General features: G+C 31.4%; 1 protein-coding gene and 1 pseudogene across 1 annotated transcript; both read right to left on the bottom strand.

Annotated features, from left to right (window-relative positions):
* Positions 1-6,790: 6,790 nt before the first annotated feature.
* LOC126552562 (farnesyl pyrophosphate synthase-like) lies at positions 6,791-13,258 on the bottom strand. Its single transcript, XM_050207279.1, has 6 exons — positions 13,244-13,258; positions 7,678-7,881; positions 7,268-7,435; positions 7,097-7,174; positions 6,900-7,034; positions 6,791-6,823 (listed from the first exon to the last, which is right to left on the bottom strand). The coding sequence occupies exons 1-6, from the start codon at positions 13,256-13,258 to the stop codon at positions 6,791-6,793; spliced, it is 633 nt and encodes a 210-aa protein (XP_050063236.1).
* Positions 13,259-14,037: 779 nt separating this feature from the next.
* On the bottom strand, positions 14,038-19,183 carry LOC126552561 (zinc finger BED domain-containing protein 4-like; annotated as a pseudogene).
* Between the last annotated feature and the right edge of the window lie 36 nt (positions 19,184-19,219).

Genomic DNA, 19,219 nt, shown 5'->3' with positions numbered 1-19,219 from the left:
TCTAAAATTGTTTGATTATACAGACATATATAATCGTTATTTATTCGTGAATTTTGGATTTCGTAAAAATTTAAACTTGAAGGATAAAATATTTTTAATAGGTCAACGCTCAGCTTCTTTTTTAATTTTTGTAAGCCAAACCCATGGAAAATCGGAATATATATTTTATATATTTTATCCTAGGATGACAAATAATCTCCATTCAGAATCGTTTTTCGTATACAATGATACCCCTACCATTGGATTCGAATTTAACTGAGCTTTTTATTTATGGTTTTGTTTTCGATTTTGTTTTTGTGTCTGTGCACATCACAACTCGTCGAAATAATGCTTCAATTTTAAACTTCATAGGTGGTTTCCTATGGCAAGGTCCTTGGTGCATTACAGAGCCGTAGAGGTCAAAAGTAAGAATTTTCCAGTAGTTTTCGAAGAGATCGGAAAAAATAAATAGGTAAATAATAATAATAAAAAAAAAAAAAAAATACATAGAGAAACGGAGCATAATATTATATTGTTGTACAGCACGAATCGCGCTGAAATCGATTAATTGTTCGCGAGTGTTGTAGACGATAACGCGTCGTATCGCCCACCACCGCCCGCGGTCGTCTTCGGGCTGTTGCCGATACGCACGTCACCGGGCAACAGGGTGATTACAGGTTGCCACGACGTCCCGAGATCACGGAGAATAATAATAATAATATTGTAATAATATGCTCGTCGGTGCGCCGTCCGCCGCGCTGTTCCGTCGCAGCCGCGCTACGACCGAAATTTATTTGCTTTTCGTCGTTGTCTCGTTTTTCGGCATTCCGTCGATAATGACCGCTGTCCCACGGCCGCCGTCGTTTTGCTGTCCGGTTTAACCTACAAACGATTTCAGGCGAACAGGGGCCCATGCGCCCCGTGCCGGCGGCGGCGACGGTCGTACGTCGCGCCCGGGGACAGCACGTCGACGGCGCGCGCTCCGCCGAAACGTTACGGCGGCCGCGACGACAGCCCGCCGACTAGGTCCCTGGTGTAAATTCCTACAAATTGTATAATAAAACCGATAAAACCGTTCACAACGCTTTCACAACTTGTACATTGTAAATCAGATTTATTTTTTTTTTGTAAATCAGATCGTGTATTTTGTATTACTCTTATATCAGCTCTTACCGACGACCATAGAAAAGAGATTGACGACGTTCAAAAAAAAATTTCCGTCACTAGAGCGCATACCGGTAATGCGATGTGCATTGAAAACCAACCGAATGTGCGCTGAAAATCTTGGATGCGAGTCTTTTTTCTTTTAGCGATTCAAAAATTATTACGAAAACGATAGGACGTTTGTGCACTAAAAAATGTATGAACATGACGTATGCACTTAAATATGCATTAAAATAATATAAAGAAATGTGAAAAAAATGCAATAAACGTATAATATAGAGATAAATTAAATTATTAATGGACAGAATATCAACAATTATAATAGTATTGGTACTATTATTTTTATGTACTCGTTTTCAAGGCCGTAACTGAAGGGAAGGTCCAGGGGTCCGCGGGACCCCCTCATCGAAATTTTTTTATTAAATAATTAACTGTTACTTATGTAAAATGAGTATTGTAATGACGACCTATGTTTTCAATAACGATAATAATCAAATTTTATACGTAAAAGTGACGTTCAGAATGTATATATTTAAAAAAATGTTGGACCCCCTCCAAATTTTTTTTTCAGTTGTGGCCTTGCTCGTAATACCATAAAATTACGTTATTTTTCAGCATTTTGCATCGAAAACCGTCATGTATACGCTTAGAAACAGAGAAAACACAAATTATGCACTTATAAATAAAAAACGGTAAAATATGCAATTATATGTAAAATAAAATTTTGATATTTTGAATATAGATATCATGAAACACATTTCTGTATAACAATGGAAGCTATTGGACAACCTAAAAAAATTTATATCATAAACATCGTAACCCTAATTATGACTAATTTTTATAGTTAAATTTGGGAAAAATAGTTAAAAATACATCGGACTTATAGTTTATTTGTAGAAAATTAATTTTCAGTTTGTTGCATTTTTACAATATTGTGCAAGAAAAATATACATATTTTTACAATTTTTTTTTTATTTTATTCTAGAAATAACTTTATTAAATTCTAATAAAAATTACAAAAAATATTAACTTTTCTGCAGCATCTAAAATATAAGATTAACAATAAAAAAATTTGAATTATTTTAATAATAAGAAGTAACATTTTACTTGTCACTCTTATATCCAAATATTGAAATATCCAATAAAACACGCTATACCTTGTATAACGTTGTATCATTGAAAATGATTTATTGACCACTAACTACAATATGTGAGAACAGTTCATCGTCATTGATTTAAAATATTATTCACGTGACCTTGTATAAGTATTTATTTTTTTTAAATTATTTTACTAAAATAACGTTACTCCCTTGTTATACACTCATCGGCTCTGTGAGATTTCATATTTTGCATATTATACTACACAAATAGGGTACCTACAGGCATGGGCGTAAACTGAGGGGGGAGAGGGGGCATTTGCCCCCTTAATATTATGTATTGTTTAGGTATTAGGTATTTAGTCTCTTAAGTTTACGATATATCGACATAAAACAAAGTTTGCCCCCCATAAAAATTGCCCAAGTTACGCCTATTCCTACAGGCTTGCTTCAAGTTCTGCACGAGTAATAAAATATCTATCAAGTGTAAAAAGTTTACCTTGAATGAACAAGAAATTAAGGTTTTCTCTATAAACAATACAAAGGTTTCGTAATAATCGTACATTATGATATTAATAATTATAAAAAAAAAAATGCTGGCGGAACGTGGTCGTACGACAAACTCGGGTGTAACGTATAATGTGAGATTGTTAAGTAGTAATTACTGATTACATCATCAAAGTCGGAAAGGTTTCGAAAGGTTTCGTCATTAAGTCGTGCGACTACGTCAGAGTTGTTTCCAAATGATAACAGGAGCCTATGCGCCGGATTACAGTGCCGCTGTCCAGAGAGCTCGGTGCTCCGCGGTGACGCGCACGCCACTGGTTAATGACGGCGGCGGTCGTTCTTTCGGCTAGGCTCCTAGTACACGGCCTCCAGCGATCGAAGTAACTTTTCATCGGTTTGGTCACAGATATCCGTGGTCCTAGCGGCTACAAAAATACAATCCAGCGCCAGATAGCGCCACGATACTGGCGCGAGCCAAGTAAGAAAACTATAGCGGCGGCACTATACACGACAAGGCGATAATGACGGCGGCGCTCGTTGTTTTTTGCTAGGCTCCTGGTACAAAACCTTCAGCGATCGGAGAAACTCTTTGGTTCGGTTAGGTTAGGTTATATTGTGGTCGTATAAAAATATCATGCGTCAGATCGCGCCATGATCGTGGCGCGAGCTAAGTAAAAAAAAAAAAAAAAAAATCCTGTGCAGGCACGGGTTATAGAAGTGAAACTTCCGCGACATCAGTCTTGGCGATATCAAACTATTAACGTACAATCTACAGTTACTGTCGTAGAGGATTCGTTTTTGTTATTTGTGTTTGCAGTGAATTGTTTAGTAATTAAAATGAGAAGTCAGAAGATATAATATAAAGGGAGGTAAAGATACGTATTTATTATAGAATAACATAAAATACTGTTTAGATATGAATTTTTAATTAATTTCTGTAATCTGTACATAATATAGGTGCTTCGATAGCCTTTATATTTTGTGTTGATGATGCAATACGTACAGTGGATATAATCGGTTTATGGTAACTAAAATACGATATGACGTATACGTTCTTGATTCGATTGTGTCGAGATAACGAGAAAATAGAGCATCTCTCGTTGTTCCTGATTTTTTGTTGAAGTATATCGGTCATTACTCATTAATTGTAGATTAAGTTCGTGTTGTAGAAATTCTACTAATTTTATGGAAGTGTCTGATGCAACATTTACATTGAAATATCAAATACAAAATGATTAATAAACAATATTTTTTAATTGTCATTCAATACAATAATAAAACTATTATAAAATTATATTTACATTAAAAACGTCAAATCAGGTTTAGATTTTGGATTTAGTAAAAAAAAGTCTAAGGCACTTGGAGACTGTCGCGGTAGAGCAATTGCATAGCAATTTTCTAGCTATGTAGTATGTATCGTACGATATTAATTCAAGTTACACGTTTTAAACGCGGCGATCGAAAAGAAAAAACCGGGTAGGTCTTGCTACAGAATAGCTGTGTATAGAACACTGAGTTGATTTTGTGTTCTGCATTCGTATTTTATAGCCTGGTCTCGCTCGCTTAATCGTCATGATTGTCTGTGATCGGTAATTGCGGGTGGTCGCACGGCGGCAATAACGCAGGTTACGGAATCGATGAAATTGCAACAATATTACCAACGATAACGTCTTGAAACCACGATAAATCGATAAAATCAATACACTCATATATTGCACAGATATCTATACTAAATTACTAACTATATGTTATATAGTTATCTATAGTAAATCTATAATATTATGTTATATACAGATATCTGTGAGATATTGTTATAGATAAAAAAAAAAACGTTTTTTTAACCACTAGAGAGTACTAAATATGAAAAAACTAAATATTATAGCCAGAATAAACGAAAAAAAGATTGTTGCAAATCTGCAACACCGCGCATTGAAGGAACGATACGGCGGCGGCGACGAGCGCCCGCCGACTAGGCCCCTGGTGTATTACGACAATATTTGTAGAATAAAACCATTCACAACGCTTAAACTCTTGTACATCAGATCATGTATTTTGTATTACTTTTGTATCTCTTACCAGTGCAGTTCAAAAATATCCATCTCTAGAGCGCGGTATGCGTATACGGTAATGCGATGTGCATTAAAAACCAACCAAATGTACGCTAAAAAATCTTAAACACGCACAAAATAAAAAATATGCATAAAAAAATTAGTAAGTAAAAAAAAATCGTGGTCAAGTGGGTACCGCTCTGCTGCACAGTTAGTCACTGTAATGAATGTGTTAAATTTGAATACAATGATAGGTACGATGATTGTATACGAAAAACAATTCTGAACGGCCTGGTTAGCCTATAGTATATATATAGGATATATTTTCCAGTGGGTGGTGAAAAAAGTGGTTTATGTTTAATCATGTACAGAAAATGTCAATTTAAACAAACCAGTGTGCGTTTCGAGTTTTTGCGACTAATAATTTTTAACTAAAATAAAAATCTAAAATTATTTGACAGTATATATGGTTATTTAACGTGTGAATTTTTGATTTCGTAAAAATTTAAACTTAAAATAAAAATTTTTAATTGACCAACGCTCAACTTCTTTTTTAATTATTGTAAGTCAAACTTATGGAAAACTTTGTATTAATTTTCAATTCTTAGATTTAGATACTTATACAAAAAGGCGGCTGCGCAACGAAGCCGGGCGGCGCGTATACGTGTGTGTGTGTGCACAGGCGGCAGCTACACGTAAAACGACGCGCTTGTTGTCTTCGTATTTAGGCTTTTCTTCCGAGTACTTCTATGGTGGGGATGAAAATGAGGGAGTGGACTGTATTGAAAATAAGGTAGGTATGAGGAATGTTACAAATGTGTTTTGTGGTATAAAAAGGGTAGAGAACCGTTTATTTTAGTGTTCTGCAATAAATGACTTAACAACTAGAGTTAGTACTAATAATTAAAGGGTGTACGCGATCACAATCCGATCGGCACATAAATCAAATGACAAATAATAATGAAAATAAAATAATATATAATTCGCGTGATGCGAACAATAAAACATTAACAACAACAACAAAATTGCGTACGACCTGATAGCGCTGATGATAAGGTGGAGATGATAGGATTGTCCCGGAACGACGATCAGCTGAAGGAGGTGGAACCGGATCGCGACAATACACCACAAGACGATTAAGGCGACGTCGGCCGGCGCGTCAATGAACCCATGAACTTAACGTATAATATTAAAACGGCATGGTGGACACAGGTGTCGCAATCGGACGACGGCAAAGGAATTACGACCGCGTAATATTACGGCTCGTCGCGTATGGACGTCGTTGTCGCGGCGTCTGACACACGGCGTGATAACACGTGGAGATCACGGCGGACCGCACTGTGAACACGACGGACGGGCGAAACGATTTTTTGGCGCAGACGGCCTTTAAGCACAATGTGTGCAGAGGGACACGACACGAAACGGACTCGAAAAATTGTCCGGGCGGTGGTATCGGCGCAGACGGCCATTAAAAAAAAAAGCACAACTTCGCTACGACGAACAAAAGCCAAGACGGCTGAGCAGCGAACGACGGACGGACGAGAAGCGGCGGATAACACGCAAAGGCAACAATATAGCCGCGCGACAACGGCGGGATGGTGATGTACGGAGCGCGGGTGCTCGTGGTGGGAGGTAACGATAACGGTCGACCGGTGTCCGCGAAAACTTGCGACGGGTCCGTATCCAACAGATTCACTCATCGTCACATTGTATGTGTTTAGAGCATACATTGATTTTTTAAAATTGTATAAAATTAATTGACTAAATCTAAAAAATATTATTATTATTTATATAATATAATGTAAATCTTAAAAATGTGGATTAATGAAATTGATAACGATTATTTTAAATTAGAAGGTTCTCTTATAAATCTTTTCCAAGAATTTAAAAAACATGTCTTGTAGCAAACCTTGCGACAAATTTTGAATACGAGTATTTATTAATTTATAAATATCTTCTTCGTAAAGTTGAAACGCATTTGGTAATTTCAACTGTTCATACAAATCTTTGATGACTGCAACATTGAGGCTAAAAATAAATTACCTAGTTAAACGTTCAAATAATATAAATGTTTAATAATTAGTTACATATAATAATATGTTACCTCCATAATTTTCTTTTGTTCAGAATTGATTTTTTGTAAAGCTACTACAGCCAACCAAGTACATTTTCCATCTTCTATGTCCGTGCCAATTTTTCCTGTGACCTCTGGATCTCCATAACAGTCTAAAAAGTCATCCTAAAAAATAAAAACGGTTTACTTAACTTATTGCAATTGATTTAAATTAACAGTATATATACTTGAACTTGAAATAATTGACCGATTTCAAGCAATATGGCCTTTGATTGTCTAAAAATATCTTGGTCATTGGTGTTTGTCTGTAATGATAATTATTCATTATAAGTATAATAATTATTATATATTTTAAACTAAATCACAACTTTACTGTATCGTGTTTAACACTTAGGTACCATGTGCAGCATGGCGAGACACACAGGAAGATAAAACAAATAATACGCAGTCTTATATTTCACAATAGCTGTATAACTGTCCATAGTGTACTTTTTAAGTTTTTTATGCTTGAAGCTTTTCGCAATTAACATATCGAGACACTGGCCCATCGCAGATTTCATTTTAACCTATAATTATTATTGACTTACATCAGAGCCGATTCAAAACAAGACTATAAGGCCCCGAACTCCTATTATATTTTAATTAAATCTGAGAACGCAATTTACATATTACAGAAAAAATTAATTTTTAATTTTGAGCTTATAATACAAATGAACCGTGCAAGTATAGGTTTTACCCAGGGCCCTTAAATTGTGTAAATTTAACGACATAAAATATTAATACAAGACCGTTTATTATTATTACATACGTCATAGAACAGTTCCAGAATGTGCGTATAATAAGGCTTATCCTTGAAGTGTTTTTTAAGTAATTGGTAAATGGCCTGTTCAAGGAGAAGGGCATCGTTCACTGCTATTAGACCAATATCCTTTTGTCGAAACCAACACAGATGTCCTCGTCTAGTAATAGCATTATCCATCGCATCATCCAACACTAATTGATAGGCTTGCAGCTAAAATAAAAATGAATATATTTATCTATTAATGAATTTATTGATTTTTCATAAACGTTACATTGCACATATCAAATTATTAATTTAGGTAATATTATTTAATTAAATAACTGTTGCATTAGATCAGTGTTTCCCAAAAGGTGTACCGTGAACTTTTTTATAAAAAAAATATAAATGATTATATATATGTATATATATATATAGGTACAATTACAGCTATCGAGAGATAATAATATAATTACCTAATAATGCAGATAATAATATCCAACATCATACTATACGTAGGTATTATTCAATAAGTAAATAATATATTTTATCCAGAGTGTGTCGTGACTTTTAATAACTAATAACAATGTGCAGCGATGAGAAAAAGTTTGGTAACCGCTGCATTAAGTGAATAATAGACGTATACATTTCAATGTACATGAATAATAGCCATGCAATTGACTAATTATATTTTGTAGTACAAAATATTTACTCAGTCGTATTGGTTTTATATGAACTAAATTTTACTAACACAATTAAAAAAAAATGTATAGGTACCTAATATTATTATATTTAAATAAAATTTAACTAAATTTGAAAATAAATTGATATCCAAATTTTGAGAAACCGACGAAGTCATATGATTTAATAATGAAAAACAAACAACCATTGATACTTGTAATTTTCATCAAATATTTGTACTATCATTTTCTATTCATAATAACATTTTCAAAAGATTTTGACTGAATACTATTTATAGATATTTAAAATTTACGTAACAATTATTTGGTGGTCAACATTTTTGGAAATTTAATAGAAACTCGTATGTAAGTTTTATTTTATTAATCTGTATAAAAATACTAAAAATAACTAGTGATTTTTTTAATAAGCATTTAAAGTTCAAATTTTGACAAAATGTTTTATTTAAACGATGAATATTTATTTATTTTTGTTATAATTATTAAAAAATATTATTAGTGTTTAATTTTACATTTAATGTTATGAATTTTTATGTAAAAATTTTACAAAATAAATAAATAAATTTTAAGACAACACTTATATTTATATTATGAACAAATTTACATTGTTTTACGATAAAGTTGTGTTAAATAATTTAGGTAAAAACAGTAAAATATATTAAATGTAAAGAATATAGTTCATAACTACCTATAATAGAAATTCGTTTAGCCATCTATAATAAATAATATTTGTATTGTTTTATAAATTTAACCTATATATGTAAAAAAAAATATATATATTTATTTTTAAACCACTCTTGAATAACAACACTTGTACCTAATTGTTATTTAATTATTATAATCAAATATATATTTTTTTAAAACAATAAAATAAAATACTGGTGACATGCACTTCATACGAATACCCTACCCATAATACAATATTATGTATATAATGTATACACAGTAATATACACTATACACGGTATTCCTCCTTAATCATTTATTGGTGATAACAATATATATATACATATATATAATCATCACTACAATATAATAAATAAAAAACGAAAAAATAACGTATTTAATATAATATAATATAAAAATATATACATAATATCATGATATGCATGTACCTATACGTTATTTTAGCGTTTATTATTTATTACTTTGCAGTGGTTATGTGTATATACAATATTTTTGATATATTATATACATATATATAAATATACCTGACATTTCATAACTGAAATTTTCAATTTTTCTGAAAATTTTTTTTTGAATTGTCGATAAAATTTTTTTGGCCCAATCATAATAATTGAAAATTTAATACACAGTTCCTCATAAGTTATTCTTATATTGTAATTAAAAAAATATAAGAAGACATGCGCACAATTTTTTTTTATTAGCATTTGAAGTTCAAATATTGACAAAAATTCACCAAAACCATGAATATTTGCAAATTATTTTGTAGGTATATAATTCATAACAAATTTTGTACAAGTAGCTAAAAGTTGAAAATTCAATACGAGATTTTCCATAATTTAAGCTTATAATAACCATAAAAGAACTTAAATTCTGGTGTATTTAGGCCATTAAAACATAAACCACCTTTTCCACCAACTATTCGAAATGATATCGTAGCAGGCTGACAAAGCTCATCTTCGTTCAGAATCGTTTTTCGTATAGAATGATACCTATCATTGAATTCAAATTTAACACTCCTATAATATATAATTTTATTATAGGCATTCCTCATATTTCTGTAGTGGCAGATGGGAGCTGGTGCTAAAGATCATACAGAATTCAATATAATTCATTTTCAGGAGCATTAATTTTTTAAGAACCTTTAAAAAATTTAAAAAAATTATAGTTTTTACTAGGACTTGTAATTAAATAATGCATTTAAAAAATACTAATATGCATGCACTTATTCGCTTAAAATAGAACAAAATATACTATGCGATTATTAATTGCATAATATACATTTTATAATTTATAATATAGGTACAAACATTTTTATGAATTATACCTACACAATAATTTGCAAATATTCATAATTTTGACGAATTTTTGTCAAAATTTGAACTTCAAATGCTAATAAAAAAAAATTGTGCCTATGTATTCTTATAATTTTTTAATCACTATAAGAATAACATATGAGGATTTTTGTATAAGTATTTTGATAGGGCCAAAAAAACTTTATCGACACTTCAAAAAAAAAATTCTTAGGAAACTTGAAAATTTCAATTGTCTATAAATAGTTAAAAAAAAACTCAAAATTCTTTGAAAATTTAACTGTGTATGGAGAACGCTAATATAAACATTTGGTGAAAATTCCAAGTATTTACATCGATTAGTTTTTGAGTTATAGCAAAACAAAAAATTCGATTTTGACGAAAAATGGTTTTGCGTAAAAATTCCCGTTTTTCCGAATTTTTTTTTTGTTTTTCTCGATTTTTTTGAAAACTGTTAGAAAAAGGTAGTTGAGATATCACAGAAGTACCAAAAATTCTATTCTAATTTTATTTTATATAGGTATTTCTGTAAAATTCAAAATGTAGTTATTTAAAAACAATTTATCATTAATTTAACTACCTATATTTTTTCAATCCATCTAGGAACAGCCTACAGGTATATTTTGCCAATCATAATATTTTTATCAGAACCTTTGGTTAAACCATAATATATATATATTTAAGAAAATTATCTACTATATATTTTTAGGTTCTTAACATTTTTTAAAAAATTTAATTTTTTATCTATCTATGTTTATTTAATTAATATTGAATAACTCACAGATACCTTTATAAAATATTTTTTTTATTATCTTATTGTATATATATGTGGAATAACTGTATTATATTTTGATTTATGCAGTCTATGTATACAACACATGACTGTCATATGGGGATCTACCACATACCTTTTATACTTAATTTAAATATAAAAAAATATATAAAAGTATAATTATACTAATTATAGTATATAGTGTATTTAATAATACACAATTGTTAAAATAGGTAATGACTAATGAATCAATAATATAAGTTACAATCTTATCCTAAATTTAAAAAAAATTACATTATATAAGAACCTATAGATACATAATTATCAAAAAATATGTATTACAATATATGTCAATATGTATTAAAAATTAAAAAATTGTATTATTTGTATTATTTACATTAGGTATAATAACTTGTAACTTATGTTTGCTTATGTTAATAAGACAGATAAATAGATATATAAATCACAATTCACAAAATCGACGAGATCGTGGATGTATATACTTACTCGTATTATTATATAGGTACCTATAGATAATAGTTAGAAGTCGAGTGTTGAATCTCGAAGTTGAAAGTAGAAATTATTCAATACCAGTTATCATTCTACATTTTTAAGTACCTTCCTAACACAAATACTTTGATTAAGAATAGTTAAAATAATCTATATTAGGTACAGATAAACATAATAATTCAGTTGTTTCAAATTTCAACTCGTACTCCGATACTTCTGTGATTAATAATAATCAATAATTTTCCCTTAAGAACAAGGCTGCTCTGCAGGTGAAAGTGTATACTGTATAAAATTATTACTATTTTAATTATTTAACAACCCTTGTATACGTTTTTTACGTGTAGTGTTTGGCTGTGTTAATTTGTGAACGTCGCGTGTCGGTCATAAGTTTCTTGGACCTATAAAATAAAACTTTATTTATATCGATCCAACAACCCGGTTCCCAAGAGTGGTTCATGTGCCGGGTATGACTAACCAACTAGGTACTCCTTAACTGGATATAGGATTAAGTATAGGTAAACACCGACTGCCACTTGATTAAAAAGGACGAAGGAGGTAAATTGAAAGATAAAGCATTACCATCATCATCGTCAAATAAGTAGTTGGAAATGATTATAGATATGCGTGGTTTATGACAAAATGTGTAGTAGGCTGTTTAAGACTAGAATAAGTATTAAGAGGACGCAACACCCGCATATGTCGTCTCCGTCTTACAAGTGCGTAACAGCAAATTTATACTTAGCAGATCACGTTTAGTTCCGTTAGTTTAAAAATTAGAGTTAATCAACCTATTATGAAACTTGATAATAAGAACATTATCTGTGTTTGTATGTTAGTTTTTTACGATAGTTAAATTGTTTAGCAAGTTATGAGTGTATGATATAGTGTAAATTAAAAATGCTAATAACTTGCATTATATGTATATTGTATGTGTACATAGCATTTAGTTACGCAATGTTCTGGATTTACCAAGTTGATATAAAATATTTTATTAGGTAGGTACAATATGCACTATTAATAACGTTGTTGTGTCTAGTATATCTTTTACTGCTGTTTAGACGACGACGTCACACACCGTAATAACGGTTTGATCGGGTTTCCGATAGTCGCCATAACACACACACACTCTCACACGCTCGCTCTGTGCCGTGAACAGTGCTCTCGAATGAGCTCGCGAAAACCTACCGCGATCATTACCTACTATCGTGTCCCAACTGCGATCGAATACTTGAAAGTTGAAAATACCGTTTGTTTTTTTACTGTGACACTCGTCTTCGTTCGTACGCACCGCGTGAAGTGTCCCAGTTTTTTGTGTAGTATGATGCCACCGTCGGCCGACGTCACCCCCTTGGAAGCACTGCACCGTCGTGCCGACATTGTTCAAACATTGCCGTCGCCACTACTTTTTTTATATCTATATTTATTTATTACCTTTGTATAGTTTTATTTTTCTTATTTTGTTATTAGTGTCAATCTTATGTCATATATTATTATTATTATTCGCCCCCTCGCTGGCCAGCACTATTATGTGTCCCTATCATATTATATTCGTTATTTATTTATACTTACCTAATAGTAGTAGTCCGTCGATCCATATCATGGCTGCAAACAAAAATTACCAATTGTAAACTCATTTCGTTAGACCTACAATAACCTTCTTTTATGTATTCCACTTTTTCACAGAAACAATTGCAGTTCAGTCTTTATTCTTACTCAGTTTTTAGTTTATCGTTAACCTACGTGAGCTGTGATAACTGTTTGATTTTTATGTATTTAGAAATGAGGTGCAAAACATTATAAGTGAAAAACAAAGCATTTGAAAATAATTGAATAAGTATAAGTTCTGTTTTCATAAATGTTTTGCTGATAATATTCAACGTGAAAACGTGTAAAGTATATTTAAAAATTAACAAAAATGGTTACGTTTTACTTAACGTGAGTGACACTGCTCAAACTAGGATGCACTATCCGATGCAATTAAAAATCGGTAAATTGTAAGTAAGCAGTTGCGGTTTTGCAAATAAGGCGGTGTCTCACCTAAAATTTTGTAGTAAAAATACTCTATAAGAATAATTCTGAACTCACCGATAGCACACATTTCGTTAACAATTTTAACGTGTTTATGGTTTTATTTGAAAAAAGTTCTTCTTTACGAAGTTTAATAATATGAATTATCATTTTTTACTATTGTATAATATTATTCCGCGTATATTACCAAAAATAGTGATAAACCGATAAGAAATGTACGAAATAATTATTACGTAAACAAATCCTCATATTTCAGCCGGCGGCAATATTTCGTTGACGTCAGAGAGGCACCGTTTAACGTCGCCTCTGAATTGTTGCTTGTGTACATTAATTACACACACACACACACACACCACACACACACGCACGTAGGTACGCGAATGCACCCGACTATTAAATAAGCAAAATTGCACAAGCGCAATGATCATCGAGAGGCTCGTTTTTCATCGCCTCTGAGTACTAAAAATAGATGAATAGGTGCTATGGTCAGCTCGCAGCCGTGATTTCACATTCAACAACAACACTTATAGATATGGATAATCATAAACCATTACTATTGTCACAGAGCCTAATGAAACCGATTTCAATATTAGTTTAATTTTTGTTATGAAGGAAGGGGAACTAATGCAAAAATCGCCTCACTAAAATCATACAACCAAAAACCACCACTGTAAGTAAGTCTCTTAAACGAAAAGGTTCACAAGTAGGGATGCGCAAAAACGACCTTGGTTCGATATATCGATGTAAACTTTTTTATAGGTATCAAAATATCGAAATATCGATATATCGATATAATTTTATATATTAATATTAATAGGTCATATTATAATTTAATAACAAGTAAATATTTTATTATATTATAATTATGTGTACATTGAATATTATAAATTTTACAACTTGTAAGGTAAAATATTTAGAAAATTAGAAATTCAGAACCAATACTTATCATCTAATGATTGTAAAAATACTAGTTTTGACAATCTTGAGCCTAATATTCTATTTCTACTTTTAGTCATAATGTTACCGGTCTTACTAAACAACCTTTCTGATGGTACTGATGTGGCTAATATAAAAAGATATTGTCTGGCTAGTTTATATAGATTTGAAAAGCTCCTTTGATATTTTCCATTCAATAATCGGATCTTCTTTGAGTCCTATAACCGATTTATCCAAATAAGAATGTATCTCATCTCTCTCATGAGATCCGGACTTCGTTTTATTTTTTTGTTTTTTCTCAAGACTCCTTTGTAGACTCCAAAGATCAATGCAATTATTACTATTAGTAGAATCAAAATTATCTTCTACTTCATTTTCCCCGATCTTATCGTTGTTTGCAAATGGGTTTTGTGCTTCGATAAAATTTAATAGTGTATTTAATATTTTTGATTTGGCTTGTGGTTCTATAAAATATATATCTTTAAACCTTAGTATTAATTTTCTGCATTTCCCTACGGACACTCATGTAAATTGAACAATTGAACAATAAAAAAAGAATTATCGTTTTGTCATAAAACTATTAATAATTGTATTTGTTACCTTCTGACTTTTGAAAACTTCTTAATTCATCACACACCTTGGTACTTTTTTTAAAGTATTTAACAATACATCTAACTTTATGCAGTAATTGGGGAACTCCTTCACTTTTAACTTAAGTTGTGGCATTTTCTTCTTGGGCCTCACTTATACCTTTTTCCACAATTAAATTAATAGTATGTGCTAAACATGCTATATGTCGTTTTTCTCCAAATTCGTCAACTACTGCTTTTTTATGTTAGCCTTAGCCCCACTATCTGTTGTTGTAGCCACTACATTATTTTTTTCAATGCCCCATTCTGATACTGTATTTACAAAAACTTCACCTAAATATTTGGAAGTATGACTTTCATCTAGTTCGGTTACTCCAATGACTCCTAAAATAATATTAATACACAAGAGCTATTTGAAACGGTGCACAGGAATTGCGTACCAAAACAGGTAGACGAACCTTTTTGAACGAATTGCGTCCCGGACGCAATTCGTGTTACCTTTTAAGTTAACATTTTTTTTTTGAGCTTTCCAAATTTATTTTTGATTTTGATATTTTTAAATTTTTTTTTTTTTTTAAAAAAAACAATAATAATTATTAAATATTTATCATTAACAAAATAATGTTAAATGAAACTTATTTTTAGTGATTTGTACTTTTGGGCCGGAGCTATACATGGCGTATTTGCCGCATTTAAAATTACGCTGCGTATTCCGCGGCGTTTATTAAAAATAAACCAATGCATTTTTAGTTCGATGGACAACGAGGCGGATTACTCCGTGTGTAGCTCTAGCTTTATAGATATTTTCGATAAAAATATTAGAGACCATACGGACTTCCCATTTCTCAATCGATAAGTAAGTATGGATTATAACCAGTGGCGTCATTTGCGGTACGCAGGGTATACATTTGCGTACCTAAAATTCTAAATTGTAATTTTGGCCCGCAAGGTACATGCATATGATGCGCTCGGCCACATCACGAAAAAATAAAAATTATATTTATGTTATTATATTAAAATAATAAATTAATATGTAAGTATTATGATCGTTGAAAATTGATTGATTGATCACGTCTTTATACTACCAATATAACCGTTGTATGATTATATTTTCTAGTAACCACAAATTTTACTGATTTATTCTGTGCATATCGACAATCCCGTGCGAGTCTTTTCAAAAAAAATTTAATAGTTTGTTTTATAGTTCTCATCCAGTTATTTATACATTTATAGATGTTTTAAAGATAATGCAAACCGTTAGTGTAATGTTAAAAAGAAGTTTGCTAATTATTATACGTCATAATAGGAAATAACGCCGAAACAATGTTTTATTTTTAAAAACAGATCAAAAAATAAAATAAAAATAAAATTTTGCAAAAAGGTTATCTAAAAAAAATAAACCTAATAATTTTTGTGTTTTTGACTGATATTTTTATTGATAAAATTAGGTATCATTATTATTTATTAATTTACTTCTTTATTATATTATGTACTATATTAATTTTGATTGGACCTAAGTAATTTAACGTTTATATATTTTTTTATTACATTAATTGATGAACAATATTTTGAATAACTTGCGATTATATTTATAATTGTTATTTATATTTGTTGGTCATTTAAGGACCCCTGAATTAAACACACGACTTGCGTTCTGTGTTTTTTGGGACGCAATTCGTTTATACCTTTTTCACTTGACGCAACTCAGGTGATAACAATTAATTAGATATTGATATTATTTGGTACCTAATAGGTAATAAGTACCTAACCTAATAAGTAACCTAAGCTTATGTCAGTACATATCCATCTTGTTAACTACATAATTATGATAATCAGTGGCATATATAGAAATTAATTTCGGAGGGGGTTAAAATAATATATGATAATAATATTATATATAAAATTATAGCAACCAAAATCAATGCCCATACCAACCATACATTTCATGGGGGGTTGAACCTCTAAGCCCCCTTTATATACGCCACTGATGATAATTAATACATTTTTAGCATATATGGATACTAAAATGGTAGGTGAGATAAAAGTAAATTTATACAAATTTACAAAAATTTGCCAATATAATAATAATAATTAATATGATAGAACAACTAGTAAAACTTTTTAGTAATATCACATAATAATAAATGGTTAAATAGACCCGTGTTCATAATCTTAGTTCATAATATAAAAAATATTATGTATTTTTCTAAGACCTAAGTGGTCAACGAAGGGCATGCGCTATAGACAAGCACTAACATCGGCAACTACAGTTACAGCTTAACAGACGCCGACCACTCTCCGCGAGGACGATCTACAATCAACCCCCGCAAGGTCAGCGTCAAATTAGCTCCCCGCTGTGGATTCAGTCCGGTAAACGAGTAAAGTAAAAAGTTCCACGCTGATACACACCTCGAATATCTGCTTATATTACTTAGTATTAAGGTGATTAATTAGGAGTGTGTCTTTTCGGATAACTAGGATATTTCCAAGTTAGGTTTACGTAACAGGTATTCTAGTACGGAGGAAAAATCCGCGTGATCGAAAAATAACCGTGTTACGATAACGGAAAGCAGTTACATAACGTATCGTCACCCGCCGTCGGTAACTTTGCCGTCCCACGGGCCACGACATTATTACCGATAACGTCACAGCGTAGCATAGGGTCCAACAAAACCGGTTCTAGAGCTGTCAAAAATATCGCCAGCCACCCCCGCCACCGAACTTTGACCTAGTTTCGATATATTTGCAAAGCTTCGGCGGCGCCGATATCACTACAGTTGAGCGTTGATATATTGATGGTACAGGTAACGATAAAACATGGGAGAGCTATCAGTCGGGTAGGCCGTTCGAGTACAATGTAGACCAGAGTTCCTCAACCTGGGGGTTGCGACCCCTACTAACTAGGGAGGGGTCATGTAGATCAAAAATAATAAAAGGATAATTTACAAATTAATATTTTTATTTAAAATTTTTGATTCAATAAAAAAAATACTTATACTTTTAACAAATTTAATTTAGGACAATTAGGTACTACAAATGGTATTTATAAATGGTATATTTCCTTTGGTTAATTGGTTAATAACATGATATTTTTATTGTTTAAATTTGTTCTTAATATATAACTGATTTAAAATATTTTATAACCGTTTTGGAGGTCTCGACATTGCCTTTTACTTATTTAAAAAATTTATTACACAAATAATTTAATTTAAAATTATAATAATTACGACGATACTTCATATTAAATGTAGTATAATTATTTTCATATTTACTTATGATGTTATCAAGATTTATCACACACACACACACACACATACATTTTTAATCACGACTGTTTGAAACCAACAGTCCTGAGTCTTTTTAAGTGAGAAGGAAAATGTATGCACAAACGATTTCTGACAATAGGGATTGTTGTCTCAGGTAGCCAAAATATAATATGCGCGCAATCAAGTTGTGTATTTTAGCGCAAACGAGTTGTAAAAAAAAGTAAATATGCGCAAACGGGTTGTAGCCGCCAAAAAACGGCACCCCGCCAGATTGTGACACCATTATAAACGTAACGCTGTGCGACGGTTTGAATTGGGAGTAGACGCGGAACGCAACGATCGCCGGTACAAAGTATACAGGTACCGCAGCGACCGGTCGGCGCCTTATCAACCTTAATACCACGGCCTAAAACGATACGACTTAGTCGACTCTCCCACCAACGCCCCAAAGGCTAAAGTGGACGGGAAGACACATCACGCAAACGAGACATATTATTATCATTGGCTATATAGTATATATATATATGTATACATGTATAGATATGTAGATATATATATATATATTATATAAATACCTGTATATATGTATATTTATATATATATATATATAATATATACATGTATATATGTATATTGTATATGTATATCTTAGTCCGTAGTTTTTACTCATGAGTTCCCAAGGAGAGTACAGTTTTTTGGACAAATATCCCATGGAAATAGCAGTTTCTTGAATAAACATATTTTTTTTATACCATGAACTTAAAATTTATTACTA

Source organism: Aphis gossypii, chromosome X, assembly GCF_020184175.1.
Source record: "Aphis gossypii isolate Hap1 chromosome X, ASM2018417v2, whole genome shotgun sequence".
Taxonomy (NCBI): Eukaryota; Metazoa; Arthropoda; class Insecta; order Hemiptera; family Aphididae; genus Aphis; species Aphis gossypii.
Note: the sequence above shows the minus strand (reverse complement) of the source record. Positions and strands in the feature narration are given on the sequence as shown.